Genomic DNA, 19,015 nt, shown 5'->3' with positions numbered 1-19,015 from the left:
GAATATCGATTTCTTCCAATCCGGTCTCCATATACCGTAGGAAAGCGTTTTCATTGACAGACCTATTTGCTTTTTTGGCATTTCCTTTTCTGAATTGTATTACCATCTCAGGTTTGGCTTCAGTTTATCCGTTTTTGAAAGCATTATTCAAATGATTGAGTTCCTCGGGAAGACGCTCAGATTCACAGATGCATCGCACCGTCCAGAATCAAAGTTTTAATTAGCAGCCAAGTCAAAGATGAGGGTGCTGATTATTTAGGAAAGCTAATGGAATGCAATGGTAATTTTGAAACACAAAAACAATTTCAATCGGAAAAAAGAGGGTATTAACATAAATAAAGTCTTTCTACCTGCACTAAATTGCACCACCACCACCATTGAAGTGAAACGGGTGAGACCATAAAATACACCTCACGATTTGATCTCCGCAAACTAATAATCTAATAATCAAAATTATAGAGCTTCAACGTATTTTGGACAAACAACGGGCGGAAAAAGTGGCTTCATTTTTGAGAAAACGAGATATTGAAATTGCATATAGAACAAGTAATACGTTGGGAAAGTTAGTTAAAATAATAAAGATGAAACATCCAAATTCTAGAAATCAGGAGTGTATAAATCAAAGTGTGGAACGTGTCCTAAGGTATATATTGGTCAAACAGGCAGAACATTTAGGAATCGAATCCAGGACCATCATATGAGCTATGTGGATAAGAAAACAAGTTCAACATATTCAAATCATCTTCTAGAAAAAAAAATAATATCTTTAACGAAGATGTAGTATCTGCTGTGAAAACAACTAGAATACTTTACCGAATTCTTAGACGGAACATCAAGTATAAAAACCTGTAGACCACGGCAACAAACCCTGAAAAGAGCTGTGACACGATAATCTTCTGCCGTGAAAGTTAATATTGATTATATATGTTATGCACTAGATTACTTGAGCAAATGAATATAGAATATTTTTTTAGGATCCAGCTTCGGCGATTCCAAAAGGCACTCTTTTGGCTCTTTTCATATCCATGGTTTCGTATGCACTTTTCGTAATTTTCGCTGGAGGGACTGCCTTGAGAGATGCCAGTGGTTCCATCGATGATTTGACGAATGGAACATTGTCAGCATGTGCTGTAGATTACTCTTGTGATTATGGACTATTTAAGAGCTATCAGGTAGATGTAATGAAATTTTACTAATTATTGTTTTTTATGACTTCAAATGAGTGCCTACTAGAGATATGAAGTAAATTTCAAATTGTTCAGTTCAATATTTAAAGGTATTAATGTCATTGAATATGTTTTAAAACATTACTAGTTCCAGTGAAATGATATTTGTAATTATTATACAAATCCGTGGTAGTTTTTCCCATACCAGGTAGAAGATATAAATTAATATTAAAAATTACACCTCACACGATATATAGCAAAATATCTCATTCGAAAGGTGAGACCATATTAATCCTCTGCTCGAACAAGTTTCGACTCATGTGGATTGTCGTTCGTAAAGGGGCGGCATCGGATTACGAAAAAATATTGTAACAGAGATTGTTACAGAGCAACATCGAACAATGATTCATGGATACATTTGAATATGGATACATTTTATTGAAATACACGCAATATTCATTGAATTTTGTTTTACTTGTCCATACTGGAAATTGGTTCTTCTTCTTTTCTGGAGATATTGCGGTATATGGAGACATGGACACATAAATCAATTCCAATACATGAAGGAACATTCATTGTTGGAACAGAACCGAGCAAAATATGAATAAATTACATATAATTTGCAGAAAAATTGTTCAAAATAAGAAAGGAAAAACACTGCAGATTGCTCATTTTACATGTTTTTGAAAACGGTATATATTTCTGAGCTGAGTTTCAATTCGACAGAGCAGTAAAAATACGTATAGGAAACATTATTATATGAATAAATAATTAAATGATATAATTCTTAGAAAACCCTTAGGATGTATGACACATGTCGTACGTCCAAAGTGTGCTGGTTCAAAAATATTGAAACCCAACCAAATAAAGCCAGCTCATTAACGAATTCGGTGAGAAATCTTTCAGATCAGCTGGCAAGATTGAGAATCTGCCAACACTAATTTTGAAGCAATGTTTCATATGAACAAATAGCATTATATAGAAAAGTGAACGTTATTTTTAATGTAATCTTCAGTTATATATGGAACGCCGTTTTACTTATTATTGTCACAAATATTCATTCCTCGATTTATTCAACTAACAATTTATTTGTTTGAATTTAATTGACTCATGCATTTGTTCGACACATTAAAAACGATTGTTCGCAAAATTTGTTTTATTTTAAATGACACTTGATTTAAAATGTTACATGAATAAAATTGTTATTTGAATAAAAAAGAGTAATGAAATAACTTGAAGCTTTTATTGATTCCGAAGAAAAATATTGTTTCAGAGTATTGGAAAATGGAACGCCAATTTATTATATATTATGCTGAAAAATAATCTATATACATACAGTTCAACTCAGCAATAAACCAACATTTTAATTCAACAATCAATGGAATGTATTATTCGAGTAAATTCAACAAACGTTTCAATTCCGCATATAATTTTGACCTTTCAATAAAATGTTAGTTATTTATATGACTGTTGAATTACAATGAAACTTTGAATTCACTTTCTAAAGATAAGTTTGGGAATAAAATTTCAATGAATATATTTGAATGACTGTCAAAGTTTTTCCATGAAACATTGTTGGTAATAAAAATAGACTTTCGGTTTTCTGAAAATTTAGCAAATTAACTTTCCATACTAAATATTTTTCAATGAATAATAAAGATTGTTATATTTCAATTTTATTGAAAGTGTTCAATATTTACTATTTAAGTGTTCACTTTAATGCATTCAATTTAAAATTTGGTTACAACTTTTGTGCAAAACATTCTCAAGCAAGTATCATTTTATTTCATCAGTCTTTTTAAAAAGCTAATTTCTGACAAAAAATTAAATTTTTTGATGATTTAAAAAGTTTCTTGTATTTGAAAGATCCATTTAAAACGATTGTTGATAATTTTAATTCGGCGCTGGTATCGAGCGGATTTATCAAGAACTTCAATTGTTACATATGGCAACATGCTAGTTCATTTATAGTACGACAACACCCGTTCAACCGTGGCGCCGAATAAAAATTATCAACTATCAATTTAATTCATGTATCACTGAAATTCAACAAACAAAATAATTCAGATCATTTCAAAGGAATATTAATAAAAAGTAAAACGGCTTGGCACGCCGTTTTACTTTCTTTTGGTATTTTGTCAAAATGAATTGTTTTGACTGTTGCATTTAGGTGATACATGAATTAAATTGTTTGTTAATAATTTTTATTCGTCGCTGCGGTCTAACGGATTATTACCGTACTATGACCAATGCCATACATATATACAGTTGAGTAGTTCCATAAAAATACGCCCGACACAGCGCCGAATAAAAATTATCAACAATCAATTTAATTCATATATCACTGAAATTCGACAAACAAAATAATTCAGCTCATTTCAAATGAATATTAATAAAAAGCAAACCGGCGTGCCACGCCGTTTTACTTTTTATTATTATTCCTTTGGAAAGAATTGAATTAATTTGTTTGTTGCATTTCAGTGATACATGAATTAAATTGTTTGTTGATAATTTTTATTCGGCGCTGACGTCGGGCGTATTTTTGCGGAACTACATAACTGCATATAATATGTATGTCACTATCAACAAATAATTTAATTCATGTATCACTGAAATTCAACAAACAAAATAATTCAGATCATTTCAAAGGAATATTAAAAAAAGTAAAACGGCGTGGCACGCCGTTTTACTTTCTATTGGTATTTTGTAAAAATGAATTATTTTGATTGTTGCTTTTAGGTGATACATGAATTAAATTGATTGTTGATAATTTTTATTCGGCGCTGCGGTCGGACGGAATATTGTGTTACTATCACTAAACTATCATGTTGCCAGATTTAAAAATTCAGCTTCTGCAAGAATCCGTTCGGCGCTAGCGCCGAATTAAAATTATCAACAATCGTTTTAATTCATGTAACTATAATTATCAACAAACCATTTTATTCATGTTTCACAGAAATTGTAGCGAATTATTCGATAGTTACATCAAAAGTATATATGACAAACATTTACTTCCAAAAATTTCAAACAATGAATCTATATTATAACTGTTCGCAACTTTTTATCAAACAAATTAATTCATGTAACATTTTAAATCAAGTGTCATTTAAAATAGAACAAATTTTGGGAACAATCGTTTTTAATGTGTCGAACAAATGCATGAATCAATTAAATTCAAACAAATACATTGTTAGTTGAATAAATTGAGGAATGAATATTTGTGACAATAAAAAGTAAAACGGCGTTCCATAGTTATACCTATTATTTACACTTTCTTTTTTGGAGCCTTAAATATCATCGAAATTACATAAGGGTGAGTTATTTTACTCCATTCTTCAAAACATTATTTTCATTTAAAAATAAAGTTAAAGAAATTATTTCCACTAGATAGTGGAATGAAATGAAATGAAACTAAATTAAATATTGTTCTCTTTTTTTTCTATCTCTGTATGATTCGTCATATAATAAGAATATTGTCAAACACTTTTGTCAAATGTCTGTTCTTAGTTGAGTGAAAGAATAGCCATTGTTATTATTTCAATTTAGATGCCCACCTAGTCAGGCGAATTTTGAAACAGCTCAATATCAACAAGACGCCTGGCCCTGTACATAAAAAGTGCGCAAATGAACTCGCACTAGTATTTTGTAGACTTTTTACCTGTCTTACAAGAAAGGAGTTTTTCCTTCTTGTCGAAAGATTGCTCGCGTTCAGCCTTTTCCAAAAAGGGCAAGAAAAATCTTCCAAACAACTATAGACCAGTCGCTTTACTATCAGTGATATCAAAAATCATGGAGAAAGTCGTAAAATCGTAAATCACCATATCCTCGAATATTTGGAAGGCTTCAACATCTTGACCAATCATCAATATGGCTTTCGAAAACAAAGATCAATAGGCGGGCGACCTTCTATCGTATGTCACCCATACTTGGAACGCAATCGAGAAACATGGAGAATCAAGAGCTGTTCCGCTTGATATTTCTTAGGCCTTTAACCGTGTGTAGCATGAGGATTTGCTGGCTAAACTTCGATGCTATGGCTTGTTGGATCATTTTTGTGTATGGCTCTTCAGCTTCCTGAAAGAACGTTCTCTAAAAATGGCCGTCGACGGATATCTCTCGAATACAGGAATTGAGGCTGGGAAACGATGCTATTGTCAACAAAAACTACACAAAATTCTTAGGCATAAACATCGATCAGGAGCTAAGATTTGAGGAACATGTAAGAGCACTAAACAACAAACTCCCCTCTGGTTGCTATGCGTTAAGAATAATCTCAAATTAGCTAGGTTACCACGCAGCTAAAAATGCTTATTATTCCATGATTGACTCTCATTTGAGGAATGGAATATCATTCTGGGGTGTATGCTGCAAACAGCTTATGAACTCGGTGTTTGTATTGCAAAAACGAGCAATCAGAAATATGTGCGGTAAGAAAAGGAATGAACCGTGCAGACCCCTTTTCATAAAAAACGAAATTTTAACTGTATTTTCCTTATTAATTCTAGAAACGTCTTATCTGGTACATAAAAATAAAAGTTCCTTCCAAAATGAAAAAAGTCACTGTACTAGACAAGCACATCATCTCAAGTTGCCCATTCCAACATCCACCCCAGTTAAAGTGAATCAAGCGAAATTCAGGAGGGACTTGATCCTAGCAAGGAAAGGGTATTACTCGCTTGAAGAGTTTTTTGAGGATCGTCTAGAGTTTTGAGGAGTGTGTTTTTTATTGCCTCATTCATCGTTTTTTTTATATTATTATATACATTCCCAACTAACTGCTATATTTTAACTTTTATTTATCATATGAAAATTTTTTGCCAAAAAAATTATCCTATCAAATTTGTCTATTTCTAGTCATGTGTGTCGAAATAACCAATGAAACCATCATTACACTGATAACTACCCATGGATAGTTTTCACGGGTAGTTATCACTTATGTCATGACATTGCTAAGCAACCAACACAATAAAGTTGTTTGACATTTCAGTAATTCAATTTATTTCGAAAATGTCACTTCCTCGCTTTGGTGTTCAAAATGATGCGGCAATTGACAAAATCATTGAAGAAAATACACCAAAAAATACTGTCAATAGTAAAAAATACACTTGGAAAATATTTATGGAGTTTTGTGACGCCAGAAAATATGAATTGGATGGAAATCGTACTCTCGAAGAGCTTGCATTAATACTCAAGGATTGGGCGATTAATATGAGAAAAAAGGATAGCACAGAGTTTAAGGAGGCTACTGTTAAAACCGTATGGAATATAACAAGCAAATTATTACAAGAAAAGTATTACAAGGAGTATAATATCATGCTAGACCCCTTTAAAAGTGTTGCATTCAAACAAGCGCGGAATGCACGCGACGCAGCACGAAGAAATTTACAAACAGATCCCACTAAACGCAAAACAAGCTCAGTACCATTAACTTCAAATGAAATGAGTAATATTATAAACTTTTGGGATGAAAATACCCCTATAGGACTCCTACGCAAATTTTATCACATAGCAGCGGTGGAATTGGCTTGGAGAGGTGGTGAAGGTGCTGGTTGCTTAGTTGATTATTTTCATATCGAAAAGGACAACAATGGATCTCCAACTAATAGGATAGAATATAATCCAATTTTCAGTAAAACCTGCCAAGGGGGTTCAAAGAACTGCGCCTCTAGCAAATAGTTAGTTCAAAATAGTTATAACAATGCTTGTCCTGTCAGATTATTCATTAAATTATTATCAAAACGAGGCACAAATATCAATACAAATAGACTATTTTTAAGGCCAAATCGTCACTGGAAGACAGGAAGCGATAACTGGTATGGCAATATGCCTCTGGGTAGAAATATAATCAACGGATGGACGAAATCTTCTGCTGAAGCAATTGGCTTGGATACGAAACAGGGGAAAATAACCAATCACTCTAATAGAGCAACTGCAGTCAGTCAACTAGCTAAGAGTGAAGTTCAAGAACAGCAATTGTTGAAAATTACTGGGCACAATAATGGAAATTCCATAAAGCCTTATTTGGATATTGATCAGGAACATCATAACCAAATAATCAATAGTATGCGTGGAAACACCTATGCAGTAACCGAGGCAAATACAGCAAGATCAACGGAATATCATTATACGAATTGTTCTTTTAATAACTGTGTGTTCAATAAATAGTTTTGTTCGAATTGCAAAAAATTTTCTCACCGAATATCCCTCGAACATTGATAAATAACTCATAATTTTATCACAACTTCCTCAAGCACGTGTTTTTAGGTAACATCCCTCCGCCTTCGGCGTCGGGATGTTACCAAATAACGTGCTTGGGATATTATAGCTGATAATTTCACAAAAAAACTGTTTTCAATGAACAATCTCACTCTATGTGAAGTTATTTTAGTTGTATAAATCTTAGATTTTAAGCCCTAATTTGTTTATCTACAAGATTGTTCAATCTTTCAGATAATAAATGTATATCTCTCTCTCTCTTACTTTCACCATCAATGCTGGTGTTTCCTAGGAATCCATATTATCTCCAACCCTCTTTTTATTGTATATCGACGACTTATTGGAAAAAACCAAGAATAAAATCACACTTCACACACATCACACTTGTCCCGTCAATCCATTTGGATTCCAAAACATCGGCTACGGAGACACATCTTCCCTGGCAGCAGGAGGTTGCATATCTCAATGAGAATCTAGAAGTGATTTCGAATTGGGGTGAAAGTAACCAGGTTCGATTCAATGCCACGAAAACCCAGGCATCGGTTTTTTCCAAGAAGATGGATTAAATCTTGGCACAATCATGTTGCTGGAATTGTAAAGGCTGCTTCTCAAAAGCTTGGAACACTGTTCCGAACTGGAAAACTGTACACACCTTAGTAACTTTTGATGCCTCATAAAGCTCAGATTGGAACTTCTTTGGAGTATTGTTCTCATGCATGGAGCTCTGTCCCCAAACATACCATGAAGTTGCTGGATTCCATCTAGAAAAGAGCCATCCGCCTGATTGGAGACGCGAACATTACGTGCAATCTTGAAATTCTGGAACATCGAAGAAAGGTTGGAGATTTGTCTCTTCTATAAATACTTTCACGGTAGGTGTTCAAGTGACGTAGTACATTTGATTCCACCAAGAGCGGTACATATCTGAAATAGGTGATGGACTGTGACTGAGAAATGTTTTCCAAAAGAATTTAATCTCTAGCGATTCGAAACCAACGTGAATCGGTATTTTCGCACAGGCACCGCTCTGAGAGATCCTTGAGTATTTTCCTGTAGTACTTGTATTTTGTCCTTGAAAAAGTTACCTGGGATAAAGAACGGAAGCTCAGACAAAATCCTTTGGTTCTGCCAAAAATTTATCATTTTTCATTTTTGAGTTGTTTTACCCTAAACGGTTCCTTGTTTATTTCGTAGTGGGATATTTTAGATAAAATTCCTTACAAACTTCTGACAAATTCTCAAACTTACCCATTAAACCTACTGAAATATCCTGCAACCTTCTATAAGTGAGCAGGCTACTCTGAAAAATAATGATAAGAACGTTAATGAGAATTGAAACATCTTGGTAATTTAGATTATTTTGACTTTACCAATATAAGCAAGTTTAGTGGAAGCTGCGTGAGATGTTTCTATTTTTGATGATTAGTCAGTCAATAGAGAGAAAAATATACTTCATATTTTCTGAGACGTAGTTTCAACAATATTTGTATAAATATAGATCAGTTTCTAAGATATTTGAGACATCTTGTTTTGTCTAAAAATACCTGTTTCAGTTTCATTCCAGCTGGATTAAAATTGACTAGACTTCGATTTTTGATAATATACCACCACATTGAAGTTTTTGGGAAATGAACATTCATGAACAGTATATTTCTCGAAAGTATTCGCTATATATAAATGTTAACTCTGCATAAGTGATTGTCAATTGTAATTCCTGAATATTTATTTGGCTGGCACTACTTACTATCTTTCTCTATCATAAGGAGTACATTGCAGGAGATTTTTGAATGATGTTTTCAATATAACTCGATATTCAGAAAAAAATAGAATATGTTCACTTCTCTATTTCATATTCTTAAAAGATAACAAGGTTATTTGAACAATTATTTTCATGACACTATAAGATACATAATGATGAAAAACAATTTGTAGATGATGCAAATAATGTCCAGCTGGTGGCCCCTCATCTATGTCGGATGCTTCGCCGCAACTCTTAGTACCGCACTGACGAATCTTCTTTCTGTTCCAAGACTGATCCAAGCTTTGGGTGTCGACAAAATTTATCCAGGGCTGATATATTTTTCTAAAGGTTATGGAAAAAACGGAGAACCATATCGGGGATACGTTTTAACTTTTTTTGTGTCTTCGGCATTTGTTCTGATAGGTCAGTATACTAGTAAGTATTGTCCAATATAGTTTATCTCTTTATCTGATTTCAGCACAACTCAATGCCATAGCTCCCTTGATTTCAAATTTTTATTTGGCATCATACGCACTCATTAATTTCTGTACCTTTCACGCTGCTTTGATCAAACCTTTGGGATGGCGACCAACATTCAGGGTACAGTATGGTGTTTATGTTATTAGAGATCAACTGCGTGTTATATTATTTGACATGTTCAATCCTTGACTTTGAATTTGTCTAGATGAAATATATGACGAATGAAAGTTTCCAAATTGATACTTGGTATGTGTATGTATTATGCAAATATATTCAGATTTTCATTTTGTCATACCATACTTTTATCATTTTCTGTTGAATGGCTTCTCTACATTCACACTGAAAATGTTCACTTTCTCAAGGCATATTTCATTTCTACATACATTTTCAAATACAAAACTGAGGATACTGAACGTTTCAAGTGATGTTTCATTATTTAAAAAAACTATTCGAAATGATTTCGATACTTTTCAATTTTCAGTATTACAACACATGGCTGAGCCTCTGTGGATTCATTATGTGTGTCGTTATTATGTTCTTGATCAACTGGTGGTCGTCCTTGATCACCTTTGGTATCATTTGGGGACTTTATTTATTGGTTGTCTACAGAAAGCCAGGTGAATATTTTTTATTTAGTGCTTCAAATGATCATATGCCTAGCAAATATTTGGCGTTTTCTAAAGATATTTTTGAATATTTTCACCTGAGTGTGAAATTTTTTTGTTTATATTGTTTTTCTTTAATTTCAATAATAATAATAATGACAATCATTATACAAATAGCAATATTTTTTGTAGATGTAAATTGGGGATCATCGACTCAAGCTCAGACGTACAAAACGGCTCTCACTACGGCCCAGAGACTCAATAATATAGGAGAACACGTGAAAACGTATAAACCACAAATTTTGGTTCTTTGTGGAAGTCCACAGACCAGACCGCAGTTGATTGATTTCGCCAACATGATCACAAAGAACAATTCTCTTCTTTTGATTGGCGACGTTGTGAATGTAAGAACACGATTTCAAATATACAAACACCTAACAAATACTGTTCAGATATTTCATTTTAGGAACGCTTATCTCACAGACTGAGGATGAACAAAACGAACAAAGCTTATGATTATCTCAGAAATAACAAAATCAAGGCATTTCACACTATTATTGACAATATGCCGTTTGAAGTTGGAGCCAAGGCCTTGATTCAGACAACCGGCATTGGTAAACTCAGTCCGAACGTGCTGATGATGGGATATAAAAATAACTGGCAAACTTGTGACAAGGAAGAGTTACTGGCCTATTTCAATGTCTTACAGTAATTTATTCACTTGCGAAATAACTTCCTTCAGTATACTTTCTATTTTTTCAGCGCGGCTTTCGACCACAGAGTCTCAGTTGCCATACTGAGAATTAGTGATGGCCTGGATTATAGCACACTAACTGAAGAAGTCGACGATCAAGGTAACACTAACGCGGACGTCACTTTGACACTACGCACTATCAACGAATTCAGAACATCAGCTTCCAGTAACATGATGCATGCAGATTCAAATTTGAGTCTCCAGAACGTTGGAAATCCGGAGAGAAATTCTATAAGTGAGTAATATGGACAATTTCTCAGTGAATCAGATGCTATAGTTCTGAGACCCTGCTCATGATTTTTCCTTGATCAAAAGTATCAATGGACACAATTTCAAAAAATGGGTAGTTTTCAAGATATCGATGTCCCATTGTACTCTAAAATTATGACATTCCTTCAGAATATTCAGTAATTTAGGTAGAACAGGTATTTTATATCAATATTTTCATATATGATCAACTACATCCTATTACTTTCTAACTCAAAATGTAAGTTCTTCAACATCTTGACAGATAATGAATATGGTTTCCACAAGCAATATGAAAGGTGATTTTTGTAACAATGCAGTTGAGAAACATGCATAATGGAGTCGATAACTAGAAAAGTTCACTAATTAAACTTCAGTATTATGGCTTGCTAGATCGTTTCATACATGTCTTATCAGTTTTCTAAAAATATCATTTTTTGTAAGTACCCATCTCAGTTAACTTCACCATCAACTCTGGATTTCCGCAGGAATCTCTATTATTCACACACTTTTTCTATTTTATATCAATGACCCAACGAAAATGATTAGAAATCTATACCTACTTATGAACACTCATTCAACTCTGTCCTAGGAAGCTGAAATTTTGTATATAGTGCGCATCTTGCGCACTAAGAAAGAATTTTGAAATATTCCAACTGTGGAGCCTGCTGTGGGGGAACACGAGGGGCGTTTACTTATGAAAATTATCTTTTCATCACTGTTTGTCCGTAGCGCTATATTTTCGGAGCCTGAAATTTTGTATCTAGGTCGTTTTATGTTATAGATGTGCAATAAGGATTTTTTAATATTACAACTGGGGCTCCAGCCGCGGGAAAAAAAGGCGCGTTACCTTTTCATCACTATTTCTCCAAACCGACATACTTTCACAGGTTGAAATTTTGTATGTAGGTTCGTTTCATACTGTAGGAAAGGATTTTCAAATATTACAACTAGAGCGCTAGCCGCGGGAGAAAAAGGCGAGTCCATCAAACAAAATTATCTTTTCATCACTCTTTCTCCATTCCCTTAAATTTCCAGTGGATGAATTTATATTAAGTATCAACACTGCACCCGTGCCGAGCCGAAGCGAATCGCTAGTCCAATATAATATTATTTTGCTGACGAAGTGACACATTCTACTTCTTTCTATTTAGATAATAAGATGTCATTTCTTCGAAAACAACAAGATGTTTGTATTTTGATGAAGATGAGGTGAAAACTTCGATTTGCATTGGCAGTAACCGAGCAGTTCTGCATTAGTTTTTGTCTAAGAAGACACAATAATGACAAGATTCTACTCGCTACCACGATTGATTTATTTGTTGTCAAATTTAAAAAATATATTTCTTGATAAAGTGATGTTGCCGAACCAACAAATTTGGCTAATTATTTAGAATCATGAAAAAAAAACATGTCAAGCAACCTTGATAGTCCCGAACATCGAAGAAATGTTCCTCTTCTTCTGGTACCTACTTCTACGAAAAATGTTGACTGTCTCGGCAAACTTTAGCTGTCATTATCTTCAAGGTTTATCTCTCTCAGAGGGTCTTCCACTCTGATTGAATTTCTAATTGAACAAACTTCCAAAAATCGAATATCCAAATGAATATAATCTACCACATAAAAATGTTCAAGAAAGCTATTGTATAGCGAAACACATATTGGGGGTTAAACACATGTTGGGGATTTATAAACTGTCCAGTGGAAAACTAACAATAAAGTTTCACTTGAATAATAATCTACAGAAATCTGCAGATGCATCTTCATAACATAGTAGCCACCTGCCTAAGATTGCACGAAAGATAAGGCCCTGTCTACATTTGGCTCTGACGGAATACAGTGGGATCAAATACACATGAGTATATTGATACTGAATATACATTGTGGAACTGAATCATTTATATAATTACTGAATATTGGCAAGGAAAATCTAATTTTGTGAGACTTTGAGTAATTCATTTACAGTGCCTAAAACTGTTAAAGATTCTGCCGAGCTGTTAAAATGGCAAACAAAACCATATTGGGTATTCAGGTGTATTTTTCTCAAAACATTATTAGACTCGGATATGAATTCGTCATGAAGTTTCATAACCAAAAAATTGTATTCATAATTACACATTTTCTCAATATAGACTTCATGTCCAATACGCGTTTCACTACAACAGTAGTTTCATCGTTTGGACTGGTCCAATTGAGGAAACTTGAAAATTTGTAATTATTATCATGAATAGTGTAATTGATTTTCACCAAGTAACGGGCCGGTGTATTCAAAAATAATCGAAAATGCAGTATACTGTATTTTGATACAATGAAGTAACTAAATTAAAATGGACTCAGTATGTTGATCCCATCACAGTTTACTGATTATTCAATGCAGGCGAAATATTATCGGCAAACCATTCTCCTTGTTTATTTCTAATTATGCAATCTTTCAATTATGCAAATTATTTCACGTATAAAGCGGTGGTTGTCTTTTATGCTAGTATTATCATATTTAGTTTTCCTTCATTTCAATGAATGATGATGATTTTAATCTAAAGAAATGAACTTCAATCGTTCAAGCAGTCTCAGATATATACCTACACAGAAGGTTGAATGGACTGACGCCTATCAGAAAATAACTACTTGGCTAATACCACGAAGGGCGTTGGATTATATCCGACAGGCGTCAGTGCAGAAATCTTCACAGAAAATTTCCTGCATATGCGATTGGCAATACAACTGAAAGAGTCGACTTTCAATTTTGGAACGGGATGAGTGGCTGATGAGCCCGAAACCGGTCTGCAAGTGTGCCCGTTCCAAAATTGAAAGTCGACTCTTTCAGTTGTATTGCCAACTGCATATACAGGAAATTTTCTGTGAAGATTCCTGCACTGACGCCTGTCGGATATAATCCAACACCCTTCGTGGTATTAGCCAAGAGAGAAGTTGTTTTCTGATAGGCGTCAGTCCATTCAACCTATTGTGTAGGTATATTCAAGACTGGCTTGAACGTTTAAAGTTCATTTCTTCAGATTTGTTTGCTCCCAGTCTTCAAGCATAGCCCACTGACTAATAAGAATGATGATAATTTATTTTGGTCCTTTGGAAATGTTTTTTTTTCTCACTGCGGGATGAAAGGTTCGCTTTTCATCTCCGATATGCGAGACAAAAGTGCCCCGTTCTCTCCCAGTTAGATAACACTAACGCACATGCTCATAACTTTTTTTTCTCTTGGTAACCTAGCGACGAATATCAAAATGTCTATGACAACTTGAAATACGTGACGACAGTTGAATTTTTAATGTGATTGAAAAGCACTAAATCAACCAAACTTTTCATCCCGCAGTGAGAAAACATCATATACGCACCACGGGTATAAGCACGGCTTCCTCGCCCGCGATGTTATCGAAATTTCGCGGGCGAGAATGCCGTACTTTTCTCCCTAGGTGCGCAATATACTATTTTCAATAATCAAATAATATATTTTTAGGTGCAACTCCGAAAGGTCCTAAAAAGGTTCGGAATAAAAAAAAATATCCTGGTCTGAAAGATGTTCTTGGAATGTCTCCTGATCAACAACTTTCTATTGAAAGGATGAACTTCTTCAAACGGAAACAAGTAAAAGGTTTCATAGATGTTTGGTGGTTATATGACGATGGAGGTTTGACAATGTTGCTGCCTTACATAATTTCGACGAGAAATGACTGGTCCTGTTGCAAACTCAGAGTTTTTGCTCTAGCCACCAACAAAAATGAACTAGAATTGGAAGAGAGGAAGTAAGTGTAACGAATTAATAGCACTCTGATCGTTGATAATGAAATATAAGAAATAGTATCATCGCTTCAGAATCACAAAGATAATAATTATAATCTCGAATAATTGCAAAACGAAATTTATCAAGAAAGTTCTTCTATCGTGGAACTTATTTCTGTTCCTCCCAAATTTGCATGTTTTTGTAGTTTGGGATTACTCATTAATGGATATTTGAAAAACTTATTTCCTATCCCACTTATATATTACATTACTCATTTCTTGGTATTATTTAGGTTGTTCCGTTGAAAACGAAACATAATTATTGTAGATGAAGATAACTAATTCTATTTTGTTTTTAAAGTCATTCACTTTTCATTCATTTGTTTCAGTATGGCGCATTTGCTGACAAAGTTTCGGCTGGACTATTTCAGCCTGAAGATGGTTTCGATAAGTGATAAACCTCAAAATTCAACAGTGGAATTCTTTGATGAATTGCTCACTCCTTTCCGTACGAAGGACGAAGTGGGAGAAAATGGTAAATTATAAAATGAGATTCATTGATCCCATCAGAAATTGTCTCTCTTTGCAGATTGCTTGGTTAATGAAGCTGAAATATCAGCCTCACAAGATAAAACTTTTAGGCAGCTCAGACTCAGAGAATTGCTTTTAGAACATTCCAGTGATGCAAATTTAATCGTAATGTGAGTATATCTTCCTGTGGGTTGCATAATGGTGAAAATTCTAACTCTGATCTTGCTTTCATTTCAAATCATTGCCGTCCTTAGGGTGGAACAGTCGCTCCAGGCCTTGCGCCCCACTCATGTTAAAAATAAGTTAACAGTTTTGATATAAAATACTATAATTATGTACAGATATACGTGCCTAAAATATCTGTTTGTTAAATAATTGAATGACTACAAAAACCATGGTCTTCTTTGGTGAGTTTTTGCCTTTGGGAAGTGCCTGGGTGCCCATCGGTGTCCGACTACTGTCCTTAACGTCTCCTGTTGACGTACAGAATGCACTTTTCATGACACGTGATGATCCAATACACAAAAGCATCGTTTTGGTTACGCAAAAGCAAAGAAGGACAGACTTCGACTTTCGAGCTCTTTGATCTTTCGACATCATAGGCAAAAGAGGCAAAAACTAAAATCTTGAAAAACTAAATTATCTATCGATCAGTATTTACCAGGATACAGTAGAATAAATATGTTTTGAGACACAGAGCTACCAAAATACATGACATCGAAACGGAGAAAACTTTTTGAAACGACCCAATAATTGCATCACGTGCGTATTCATTGTGAGTATCGTGACTTCGATGTATTGTGTGGTTCGTTGTTGATTATTCAATAGATTACCCTTAGCGGTCAGTGGTTGCCAATGGAAGAGTAAAAACCATGGTCATAAATCATATTTCTCTCATCTAAATTCTTCACACAAAGTGAAATATTATACAGTGCATTTCTTTAATGTCCCCCCCTTCTATTATTTTTTGAACGAGTCAACTCAAAAAATTGACAGATGAAACTTTCAAGATGGCGACTGGGTGCCATCTGGGAAACCTAGAACATAATATCAATATCTTCACCTACTACAAAATGTCGGAACATTTAATAATTGCCTGAATACATTGACATTTAACTACATAATATGAGGTAATAAGCTTGAGGTCAGTTCAGAAGATGCTCGAAATGGTTGCCTAGAACTTCTTGACATATGAACAGTATATCCGATATTTCACGCCGAACATTTTCGAACACAGTAACGTCAATATCTCTACAAATATTTATTCTCCGCCGTATATCCAATATTGAAGCAGGTTCAGTTTTGTTCACCTTTTGCTTCGATTAGCCCCATAAAAAAAGTCCGAAGGTGTTAAATCTGGCGAGCGGGCTGGCCATCCTGTAGGACCTCGACGGCCAATCCAACGACCGGGAAAAGTAGTATCCAAATAGTTTCTTACCTGATGAGGGGTTTGGATGTATATAAATATTACTTTCAGATAGGTATATCCCTGACAGCTCTCACTATTGTCTACAACAAAAATGGCGGGCCTAAATTTTGTTGTTAAAAGACTAGTCTCTTTTTTGAGCAAAGAAAGATATGATATAGAGGCAACAGTTTTCAGGAAAATAGCTTAAAGTAATGGGTATCCTCAACGTAATTTCAATGATATCAATCATGGAGAAATCCGTAAACCACCATATCCCCAAATATTTGGTAGGCTTCAATATCTTGAAAGATCATCAATATGGCTTTCGGAAACAAAGATCAACAGGCGACCTTCTATCGTATGTCACCCATATTTGGAATAACACAATCGAGAAACGTGGAGCTGTTGCGCTTGATATTTCTAAGGCCTTTGACCATGTGTGGCATGATGATTTGTTGGCCAAACTTCAATGTTATAGCATGTCGAATCACTTTTGTGTAGGGCTCTTCATCTTCCTGAAACTTCCTGAAAGAACATTCCCTGCAAGTGACCGTCAATGGATATCTTTCGAATAATTTCACCATCAACGCTGGTGTTCCCCAGGAATCTATATTGTCTCCAACCCTCTTTTTATTGTATATCGGCGACTTATTGGAAAAAACCAAGAATACAAAATATTGCTTTGCTGACGACAGCACACTTGTCTCATCATTAAATTTGGATTCCAGGACATTGGAATGCATATCTTCACCGGCAGCAGAAGGTTGAATATCTTAACGAATATCTAAACTTTTATAGAAAGCTCAATGTGACACAAACTGGATTTAATGATGTTTGCCATCCGCTTTTTCAACTTTTTCTTTATCAGTAGTCCGGGGTTCATTTTATAAATTGATATGGAAATTTTATATTCATCTTGTCTAATTCTTCAAGTAAAATTATCTACAAGAATTATGTATAATTCTTCAGGTGTAAAATCTCTGAGAGCTTCAATCTGGACAAAGACATACTTTCCCCTTTATATCAAACACTTCGTAATTTTTTCATCAGTGTGGAAATCAATTTTCTCAACTGAGATGGGTACATTTTCTTATAACATTATTCTTACAGGTCACTTCCGATGCCTAGGAAAGGAACTATATCAGCGCCTTTGTATATGGCATGGTTAGAAGTTCTCACCAAAGACATGCCACCTTACTTATTAGTGAGGGGTAATCAGCAGTCAGTATTAACATTTTATTCTTGAACAGTTTTCCAGAACAATTTTATTTACCAATACTCTTGTAATTATAAGGACTGTAAAATGAATGTATTATTATTGTACTTATTTCTAGGATGAACTATTTATATATAAACTATGTATTCTGTAGTGTAATATAGTATTACATTTTGAATAAACCTGTCCTCATTTTATCACTTCCCAGAACATTAAAAATAGTCACTGGAGTTTCAATTATGAATTCAGCATTACATTCAATTCACTTATAGCTAGCTTATTTTTGGGAAAGAAAGTTTTTGGCTTTCTACTACTCCATCTTGATACAAAAAAAGGGATGAGCGAATCTTCCAAAGAAAGGCAGGAAGTAATCAATTTGAAAATAAGTAACTCTATATATGGATGTGCAGATCATGCAAAGAAGTAACTTTCAGACACAAACTGAAAAAAAGTCCGCTTTCCCAAAAATTAATCACTCCTAAAAATATAACCCTTTCAATTCAAAAGATACCTACTTTCGAAACAACTACTTTTATGTAAACATTGAAATAAAACCCATTCATTCATAACAAATTTTGAAAATGTTTTCCACAGTTCCAAAACAGAGCCTATAACTCCTCAAATATTGGGGATAAACTATATACTGAAATGACAGCTCACTGACATAAATTTAAATGTAACGTGCGTTACCAGATACATTAACCAAGGTAGCAAATTTAGAAAACGAGTTCAAAACCAGGAAAACGTGTTAAAAAATTTTGGGAATTTCGCCAAGTGACAGATAGTTATTCACTTATTCTCTAGTGATATAATTTTTGTAGTACTATGCCAGACAAGATTTCTAAACTGGGCGGGGAAGAACTGCACATAGCAGGTAAGACTTTAGTTTCGAAGATGTGTTGTTCTGAGGAGGTCAT

At 34.3% G+C, this 19,015-nt stretch overlaps 1 protein-coding gene across 1 annotated transcript in view; it reads left to right on the top strand.

The window, feature by feature from the left end:
- NKCC (sodium potassium chloride cotransporter) overlaps positions 1-18,280 on the top strand; it is a 57,366-nt gene extending 39,086 nt beyond the window's left edge. Inside the window, exons 7-17 of the mRNA XM_074172872.1 lie at positions 975-1,172; positions 9,315-9,546; positions 9,602-9,723; positions 10,085-10,220; positions 10,401-10,612; positions 10,675-10,916; positions 10,971-11,197; positions 14,681-14,966; positions 15,333-15,478; positions 15,533-15,644; positions 17,993-18,280. Of these exons, the coding sequence (XP_074028973.1) occupies positions 975-1,172; positions 9,315-9,546; positions 9,602-9,723; positions 10,085-10,220; positions 10,401-10,612; positions 10,675-10,916; positions 10,971-11,197; positions 14,681-14,966; positions 15,333-15,478; positions 15,533-15,644; positions 17,993-18,128 (2,049 nt within the window). The 3' untranslated portion in view covers positions 18,129-18,280. The remainder of the gene's footprint in view (positions 1-974; positions 1,173-9,314; positions 9,547-9,601; positions 9,724-10,084; positions 10,221-10,400; positions 10,613-10,674; positions 10,917-10,970; positions 11,198-14,680; positions 14,967-15,332; positions 15,479-15,532; positions 15,645-17,992) is intronic.
- The last annotated feature ends 735 nt before the right edge of the window (positions 18,281-19,015 follow it).

Source organism: Leptinotarsa decemlineata, unplaced genomic scaffold (assembly GCF_025532065.1).
Source record: "Leptinotarsa decemlineata unplaced genomic scaffold, Ldec_3_MD MMD2_tig00000199_RagTag_RagTag, whole genome shotgun sequence".
Classification (NCBI taxonomy): Eukaryota; Metazoa; Arthropoda; class Insecta; order Coleoptera; family Chrysomelidae; genus Leptinotarsa; species Leptinotarsa decemlineata.
This window is presented reverse-complemented; position numbering and strand designations above follow the sequence as displayed.